Source organism: Hibiscus syriacus, unplaced genomic scaffold, assembly GCF_006381635.1.
Source record: "Hibiscus syriacus cultivar Baekdansim isolate YM2019G1 unplaced genomic scaffold, ASM638163v2 tig00111873_pilon, whole genome shotgun sequence".
In the NCBI taxonomy this organism is placed as follows: domain Eukaryota; kingdom Viridiplantae; phylum Streptophyta; class Magnoliopsida; order Malvales; family Malvaceae; genus Hibiscus; species Hibiscus syriacus.
The window spans coordinates 346,513-356,401 of record NW_024063206.1 but is presented as its reverse complement, the minus strand read 5'-3'; the positions used below and the strand labels follow the sequence as shown (position 1 = coordinate 356,401).

At 36.3% G+C, this 9,889-nt stretch overlaps 1 protein-coding gene across 1 annotated transcript; it reads left to right on the top strand.

The window, feature by feature from the left end:
• Window positions 1–3,119: 3,119 nt before the first annotated feature.
• Window positions 3,120–3,590, top strand: LOC120172616. The gene is made up of 2 exons (XM_039180031.1): window positions 3,120–3,224; window positions 3,363–3,590. Exons 1-2 carry the CDS (start codon window positions 3,120–3,122, stop codon window positions 3,588–3,590), a joined length of 333 nt encoding a protein of 110 aa, XP_039035962.1.
• The last annotated feature ends 6,299 nt before the right edge of the window (window positions 3,591–9,889 follow it).

Sequence of the window (9,889 nt, the reverse complement as noted above, 5' to 3'; positions counted from 1 at the left end):
GAAAAATGCTTATAATAATAATAATTTTGATTACATTCTTTGCTATTAGTTAGGGGGAGTTTATGATTCTTAGTAAAAATTAATTTTATGTTCAAATGTAGTTTAAAGATAAAATTGATTGATTGAACATGATTAATTTTTAATATATGAGTTACCAAATACCACTAGAGCAAATTAATTTAGCATTCTAAGTGTTTAAAATCAGATTTTTAGCATTTTGGTGCAGGAGGAATCGATACCCCCTTAAAGGGGAACCGATTCCCCTTTGAAGGGGAACCGATTCCCCCTGGAGGGAATCAATACCCCCCACGGGGTCTGTTATTATTATGCCCAAACTACACATCTCAAACCCTCTCTTTTCTTCTTTGCCGATGTTCACTCTCTCCATCTCCCTAAATCTTTACATTGCTTTAAAACATCGATTTCTAGTCGGAATCACTTCGTATTTCATCTCCTAAACCTGCTAGAATCATTAAAATCGTGCAAACTTCATCCAATCTCACTCAAATCCGAAAATATTCAAGGTATTTTTCTAAATTTTTATTTTTTTCAATTTTTGAGTTTAGGAATAGTTTTAATTAGTTCTAAGTTGAACATTATATCGGGAATTGATTATTAGTGTTTAGAAACTAGATTTTACAACAAATTTCATAAAAAACGAACAATTTTTCAAAATTTTCTGTGAATTTCGAAATTTAAAAAATATTATTATTTTTTAGAATTATTGATGTTTTTTATTCAATTATGTTGTCTTTCATGGAAAATATACGGATTAAGACTTTCAAACCTTATTTTTCAATAGTTTTCAAAAATCTTGCCCATTAGGATTGTTTTAGAGAACCTTGAAATATTGATGACTCATTTGAGTTTTGGGTTTGATTATATTGCATACACGTGTTTAAATTTGCAGGTTACATATTCTGTTCCGATTCTTAAACCATGTCAAATCCTAAACGACCTAGGACATCGTCTAGTCGCTCAAGTTAAAACCGACCTCTTATTCCTCCACCTAATCCAAATGACCCAAATATGACCATTTTGAACTCTTGTTTCAACGTACCTGGTCATAGACAAGATCTATACCATAGGTACCATACTTGTTTTGAGTCATACAAAATACGGGAAAAGCATGAACGTATGGATGCTCTCACACTTGAAGTGCAAGCATATTATCCTACTCCTTCCGATCCTCATACGGATGACTAGACCTATCTTGCGTTAGTTTGCTTGAACTGAACCCCGAACTCATAACTTTAAATTATAAAACATTTTGATGTTCATGGATTGTTTTATTTTGGGTGTTTGAATTTGTTGGATGATTGGATATTTGAACTTACATGCTTATATATTTGGTTTGGTTTTAACTTTCATTCTGAGCTTAATGTTTATTTTTGCATCATTTACATATTAGTTGCATTATGACCAATTTTTGCCATTTCACATTGTTTATGAATATTGGATTATGAAACTAATGGCTAACATTTCTCTTGATTGTGATCTTAGCAGCTTACGCTTTATCTTAATCTATCAATTGGCTTAATTTTTCAAAAACCTTGTTTAAAAAGTTTTAGAGTCTTTTTAATTTAACAAAAAGGGGAGAAGTGTTAAAGTAAGGGGGAATAGTTTTTCAAAACTTAATTTTTGATTTCAAAAATGATTTTTCAATTTAGAAAATCTTAAAATTACTAAAATGTTTTGTTATATCAAAAAGGGGGAGATTGTTGAAAACATTTTGATGTTTCGATATAAAAAAATTAAGTTAAATGAATTTTAAGATTTTACAAAAGGTTTTCTAAAGTATATTCGATATAATTATTCGAATATAAAAATATTACTCCAAGTCTTTCAAAGTTTATTTTAATCTTCATTAAAGTGTAAAAATATGTTAAACAAATTTACAAAAGTATTTCGAGCCTTAATCGAGTCAAAAATCATTTCTTAATTAAAATCAAACCAAAATGGGCAGATTTCCCAGAGGGAACCGATTCTCCCACAATGGGGTATTGATTCCCCCTGAATGGTTTGGCTCTGAGAAATAACAGAATGCTCAGAGGGAACCGATTCCCCTATGTTCAACGGTCAAAATATTTGAATTTTACACTGCATGAACCGATTCCCTATGAGGGGGTACCGATTCCCCCACGCTCCAAATAGTTTTATTAATTGTTTTCACACTTAAACGACTCCATTATCTCCACTAATCATCCCCAACGTTCAGAATCAATTGAAGGAGTATTTAAACAAGCTTAGAAGTCATTGATCAACAACAAGAAATAACAATCAACAATAATCAAGAGAGAATACAAGAGAAATCATCAAACCTCAAGTTTGAGCATTTTCAAGCCTATTTCATTCAATATTCATTTTTGCTTTCAAGAATACTTATTGTGCTCAATTGTATTATTCTTGAGTGTTCTTTTTTTGTTCTAGAATTGTGCAAACATCTTGCCTTGTGAGGATTTTCTTATAAGTTTGCAAAATTTGTATTGTTCTCTTTGGGAGAGAGTGTTATCAATAATTTGGGGTATAATTCTTAAGGAATTTGTAAGGTTACTCTTTGTCCTCAAAAGAAAGACAAATTAGTGAATTTGTGGAAAATCCTTAGTGTGGATAGCTAGGGTAGTGGTCATAGACTTTAGTTGAGAAAGTCGAACCACTCTAAATCGTTGTGCAAATATTTTCAATTTTTTCTGAAAGCTTCCACCGAAATTTTTAGTGCCAATTCACCCCCCTCTTGGCCTATTCCATCGATCGATTAACACAACAGTATCTAACTGGGTTGAAGCGATTGCCACACCGAGGAATGACTCTAAAATTGTGCTCAAATTTCTTCACAAGAACATCTTTACCCGATTTGGAGCACCAATAGCCATTATCAGTGACGAGGCCACTCATTTTGATAACAAGCTAATTGTCAATGCATTACAAAAATATGGTATGGAGTACAACATAAAATTGCAACGGTATATTACCCACAAACCAATGGGTAAGCAGAAGTATCCAATCGAGAAATTAAGCAAATCCTAGAGAATGTGTTGAACCCTAGAAGGAATGACTGGTACCCGAAGCTAGACGAAGTGCTCTGGACTTATCGGACGGAATTCAAAACACCTCTGCGAATGTCACCTTTCAAGATGGTGTATGGGAAAGCTTGTCACCTACTTGTGGAATTAGAACATAAGGCATATTGGGCGATCAAGAAGTTGAACTTCGATGCACAATTAGTTGGGAGCAAAGGTTACTCGATCTGAATGAAATAGAAGAGTTTCGAGCACAAGCATATGAAAATTCCAAGCTTTAAAAAAACCAAGAAGTGGCATGATTGAATACGTTTGCCATGGCAATTTCATATTGGCTAACAGGTGTTCTTGTTTAACTCGAGGCTTAAGCTCTTCCCTGGAAAACTGAAGTCACGATGGTCAGGACCATTTGAAGTACATCGTGTTTACCCTCATGGAGTTGTGGATATCAAGAATATGGATGATGGATCCATTTTCAAAGTCAATGTCCAGCGTCTGAAGGCTTATCAAGGAGCTCTGCCCATGCGTGACAAATCTGCACTCCTCTCGCACGATGTCAAAACTTGCTAAGCATCTTGAAGATGTTGTTACATTTTAGATTTACTTCTGTGCATAAATAACAATTTACTTTGCTACTGTTTTATTCCATTTTCTTTTAAGTGCTTATTTTTTTTCTTTGCAAAATTAAGGTCCACGCAGCCAGCACGTGATAACCGTACGGTTAAAGCAAAAGAAATGTGCGGCAACAAGACAAAAAGATGATGAAAACTTTTTAACTTTTTCACCTTTTTTATTTTTTTTAGTTTTTCTTTAAGGTTTGCTTATTTATTTTTGTCTTTTTTCCCGCTAACACCCCGTCCACATATTAAATAACCCCTATCATTTTTAATTTTTATCTTGTTCTTATCTTTTTCACTCTCTCACTTAGTTTGCATCTCTTCTTCTTCTTCTTCTTCCCTCCTTAGCACCGAAAAGTCATAGTCAAAAAGCTTTAAGTTTTTTCATTTTTTCTTTGTCTTGTCAACTAACCATGGCGAGATCACGTCCCTCCAACTCGGCTCCAACATCTCCATCACATTTTGTGGATGAAGCAACGCAATAAAGATTTCAAAACCTTAAAAATCGCTATGTGTTTTTTGAGTTGGGTTTTTTTCTCCGACGAGGAAGATGTCGACTTTGGAAATGATATAATAGACATTGTACACCAAGCAAAAATTTACCAAGAATCCGGAGAATATGAATGCATCTCTAGTGAAGGAATTCTACGCCAACATTACTTATATGAATTAGCATGTCGTGGTGGTTCGTGGTATTTCTATTCGCTTTACTCTTTCAGCTATTAATCCCTATTTTAATTTACAGGATGTTATTGATAACCATACCACTTTCACGAAAAAGGCAGACAAAGAAACTTATCATGCCATTTTGGAAGACCTCTATTTTTCAAACACACAGTGGAATGACCAGCAATGAAGCTGACGAACGGTGGATCGAGAGAGGTTACAGCTAAGGGCCAAGTTGTGGAATCACTTCATTAAGCACAAGATTTTCACTACTGCACACAACGCCACTGTTTCATTGCAGATGATGCTTCTTTTGCATACTATTTTAGTAGGACGTTCCATTGACATAAGAAAAATCATTGTGGAACAAGTTCATACCTGTCTGAAGAGACCTGCCAGTGCCTTGGTATTTTCAAACCTCATTATGACTCTTTGTCATAAGAAGAATGTGCCCGAGGAACAATGTGATGAGATATTGCATGGGCTGGCTGGTATTACAAAGGCCAAGATTCCTATGTTACTTGGATTCAAGGAAACCAAGGGAAAAGAAAAAGAGAAGAACACTTCTCGTGCTGATGCAACTCCAAATGTAAGGACAAAACTAAAGTCCCTAAAGGAGGTCACTAAGAGAACTCAAGAGCATGTCGAGCAGCTAACTAGCAACATGATAACCATCTTTGCATATGTACATTACCGAGATGAGTTTAATGCAAATGCTTTCATGGAAATTCTCCCGCACATGAATTTTGATATCCCCATATTCCCTACTACGCTCTTGCAACCATCTGAAAATGTCAAAGCATCTGAAGCTGCTCATCAGCCCACCAATGAGGAGGAACCAACTGATCCTAATCCATTTCATTATGTGTCATCAACTGAACGTCGAGAAGACGAGCTCCAACTATCCACTGTACCAGAACCCCCGTAGCCTGTAAAGCTGATTGAAGAATGTGTCTAGGCGTGAGGAGCCTCAGCTCTCCCCAGTCGCAGGATGACCAAGTACTCCCCCTACTGCACCATCATCAGACTCTGAACATTCAGCCCCACACAACTGTGCAAGTGCACACGTCGCACTACCGCCGCACTACCACAAACATAAAGTCGAGGTACCTTGCATTGCATTGTATTTCATAGCATGTAGTTTGTTTTACCTTAGGTTTTAGTAAGCATTGAGGACAATTCTTCTCTCAAGTTTGGGGGAGGTAGGGTTCACAAGTCATAGCATATATATTATTAGTATAATAAATATGCCATGACATTAGTAAGTTTTAGAATTAGTTCTCTAGAATAAATTAAGGATGACCGATGATGATGAACTCTTTATGGCTAGAATTGAATATGCATAACTGTTGAGGATGATAGAACCAACTCTAGGATTGCTTCTTTGAAACCTTTGAGTACATGACTGTATGTTTTCCATGCTTAAGGAACTTAGAAATTTTTCATAAGAGAATTCTTGAATTACATGACATAAAACTTTGATAATGAATGATGAAAACCCCACATTGAAAAAAAATGAATGAAATTATGAATAAATGCTTCGGCATATCTATAGAGGAACACTCCGCCATGCCATGGCATTTCCTGGAAACTACATATAAATAAATGGCAGCTATGACATATGAGTAAATGAAAGTAGTCACGGGATGACTCTACCGGACTAACTCGGGTGGAAGGTATGCTCCCTTTCACCTAGAGTGTGGGATGGTAGGTGTGATGAGCTGACTCCCCTCGTACCAGAGTTAATGAAAGAAAAGAAAACAATATGGGAGTAAAACTTGTAAATGTCATGAAAAAATAAGAGAGCTTGCTTAGAAAAGTTTTAGGTTTGTTAAGAATGGACTTGATACAATCACACGTACACATTCACACAAAGGATCTTGCCACAGTACTTGATTTCTCAAACTAGTCTAGCGTGTTGAAGCCAAATGTTCTAAGGACTGAAAGTTTATCCCATATAACTATTTTGCTTCTGAACTTGTCATGGTATTGTTATTTTTCTTAATACTATTCATTGCTTGAGGACAAGCAATAGCTTAAGTTTGGGGTATGATAACTCCGTAAAAAAAGTCATATTTGGGACCTTTTTACTTAAGTTATTGACTATCTAAAAGCCCATGTAGGATCATATAGATGCATTTAGGAGCATATAGTTGCATGTTGTGGAATTATGCTTGTCACGGTATTTTATTTTATAATCGGTGTTGTGTTATAGGGAAGGTGCTTATTTGGTGATGTGCAAGATTTGGGAGCAAGGATAAGAAAAAGGGAAGTGTTGTGACATGATGAGACTGCTGAGCAGAATGCAAATGCAGAATCGGTTGGAATTTCGAGAGCAAACAAAACGAAATAAGATATTTTTCAGAGCCAGTTGTCCCTATCTTCACGTGACCTCTACCCGAGATGAGACATATGCCTGGAGGGGACAACGCACTGCTACAAATGACCCTACTGGACCATCACCTATTGCAGCTGATTCTGCTGGACAATGACCTGCTGCAACCTGATATTTTCGGGTACTCAGCCAGCTGCCCAAAGGGACCACTACCACCTCTGCTCACCCTCTCATGTGAATGAAGCATGTTTAGGGCATCCTAGGAATTTTAACACAAATTCCTAGGTTTATTCTCCCCTTATAAATAGGAGATGAAGCCACGATGAAAAAGAGACTTTACACACGCCACCATAAGCAATAAATTTCGGAGGAAAATGTCTCTCCTTTCTCCTCCAATCCTATTTGTCATGGTATTCCTCCGTTGATAAGCTAGAGGGAGTGTTGAACTAGGCGTCCGAGAGGAGCTAGTTCGCTGGGGCAGTTCGTGGTAGCCGAAGGGAGCTCCGGCAATGCACATCGAAGACTTTTCCTATTTCCCTTTGCTCCTTGCTTTCATTTTTATTATTTGGGTTTTAAGGTACATATTAACTTCTTGCTTTGTGCTTGAAACATTCGAACCCCGCCATGAACTAGTCTTATTGGTGGGAGTTCATTTTGGATATTTAAGTTTTACTTTAATGAATGGTTGTTTTTGTATGTTGTTATTTGTTTTTTTTATGAAGTTTAATGCCTTAAGGTTGTAAGAGCTATGAGAGTAGTCATTCCTTATGAGATTACTTAGTGTTCGAAAGAATGTCTAAGTAGCACATCCTTAGTGTTCGAGAGAAACTAGGGAGGAACTACATAAGCAACTAGGCCTAATCCACCTTAGAGATAAGGCTAGGATTTCAGTCGACTAAAAGGAGTAGTGTGTGATCGAGAGGTTAGATGTTAGTGTTGCCGCTAAAAGGTATTGTTGTGACATATCTTGTTATCTGGACAAATAGGATCCCTGTAGTAGCTAACGCCAATCAGTTTGCCATAGCATCTTCAATCTATCGAGTCCCTTAACTAGATTTAGCATAGGGCACTCTTAGTAAACTCTGTCGGGCAGATAAGGCATAGAAGTAAGACCATTCTAAAAAGTAGACTTAAACTTCCCAAGTGATTTCTATCATTCATTCCTATAGTAGCTTATCGTGTGAGAAGTCTAAAGTTCTGATAATCAAATCCAACATTTACATTTTTGTTTGCCTTTACATTTTCATTTATTTGCACCGAACACAATATAATTTGCCACAACATATCCATTTGCTACCATATTACCATCATTCCATTTCCACAACATCCATTCATCTTGCCACAACATTCTCATATGTACATATCATCACTAACTATACTTAGGTAACGTAGATTGCTTTGATTGAACTTATCAATTTCCTCCAATCCTGTGGATACGATACTCACTCATCACTGTATTACTTGTTCGATTGTGTATACTTGTACATATTTTCGCGACCATATATAGTAATCACATAACTGAGCACTTTTTCCCTACTAATGTTCCTAAATATCTTTGAGGTGATGCTCTCTTAACTGTAACATTTCTTATTAATCATTTTCCTAGTAAGATTGTTGCCTTTAAATATCTCTGGGATATACTTGCACAATATTTCCCTCATTTTAAACCTTTAATCTCTTCTGTTTCTCTTTATGTCTTTGGTTGTAGAACCTTTGTCCATGATCATAACCACCATAAATCTAAGCTTGATCCTCGAGCGATCTGGTGTATCTTTGTTGATTTTTCCTCTCTTCAAAAAGGTTATCGATGTTACTCTTTTTCTACCAAAAATGTTTTCACTTCTATGGATGTTTCTTTCTAGGAGCATAAATTGTTCTTCTCAAAAACTGAAATCCAAGGGGAGAGTGAGTGTGAATTTCAGTTCTTTCTTATTACTACCAATCATTCCATCTCCTACTGAACCAACTATTACTCAACAGCCACCTAACACCATCATATCTGATGTTGAAAACCAAGCCATTAATACAGTTGAATCTCATGAAACACCAAGGCCATCTATGACACCATTTACTGATATCCTTACCTATAAACGATGACCCAAAAATGTCACTCAGTCTACTCCGCAATTGATGCATTGTCAAGAGCCATAACCAAGTTTAAATTCCTTAACAGACAAATGAGATGATGATCAAAATAATTTGGATGTGATGATTGATATTAGTGGGTTACCAATTGCTCAATGAAAGGGAGTATAATGATGTACAACTCATCCTATCAATAAATTTATTGTTTATGGTAAACTAATACTCGTTTTAAGTCATTCACAGCTTAGGTCTATCATATTCGTGTTCCAAATACCATAGAAGAATCACTGAAAAGTCTCGAGTGGAAGAAGGTTGTTAAAGAAGAAATTCCAACCCTTGAAAACAACAAAACTTGGGTCATTGTCGATCTACCTAAAGATAAGAAACCAGTCTGCAGTAAATGGGTCTTTACGGTGAATTACAAGGTAGATGACAGTATTGATAGGTATAAGGCTAGACTTGTGGCAGAAAGATTCACTCAGATCATGGAGTTTACTATCGCGAGACGTTTGCTTCGGTTGCAAAGAATTGTTCGAGTTCTATCATCCTTGGCAGTGGACAAGGATTGGACACTTTATCAGCTAGATGTAAAAAATGCATTCCTCAGTGGCAATCTTGAAGAGGAGGTCTATATGTGAGTTCCACTAAGAGTAAAAATTCACTCTGGAAATCACCTGGTATGTAAGTTGCTGAAGTCTTTATATGGTCTAAAACAGTCACCTCGGGCTTGGTTTGACAAATTCACGAAGTACTATTATAGGACAACTACAAATAGTGTTAATCTGATCACACTCTGTTTGTAAAAACTGCTCCCTACAAGAAGAAGGCAATCCTAATTGTCTATGTTGATGACATCATCATCAAGGGTGATGACTCAGTAGAAATCAAGAAATTGAAGACCTTACTAGGAAAGGAATTTGAAACCAAGGATCTAGGAACCTTGAGATGCTTTATTGGAATGGAGGTGGCGAGATCAAGAGAAGGAATTGTCATAAATCAAAGAAAGTATATTCTAGAGTTACTTTCTGAGACTGGAATGATTGGTTGCAAGCCCTCAAAAACTCCCATAGAAGTTAATATGAAGTTAAGGAAAGACCAAAATCTGGTGAACAAGGAGTACTATCAAAGACTAGTTGGTAAACTTATCTATCTATCGATCCCTAACT

Bases quoted from the DNA above. Each gene is read 5' to 3' on its own strand.
- LOC120172616 (XM_039180031.1), top strand. From the start codon at position 3,120: ATGTCACCTTTCAAGATGGTGTATGGGAAAGCTTGTCACCTACTTGTG. The intron at 3,225-3,362 runs GTTGGGAGCAAA...ATTGGCTAACAG, and splicing joins TGAACTTCGATGCACAATTA to GTGTTCTTGTTTAACTCGAG.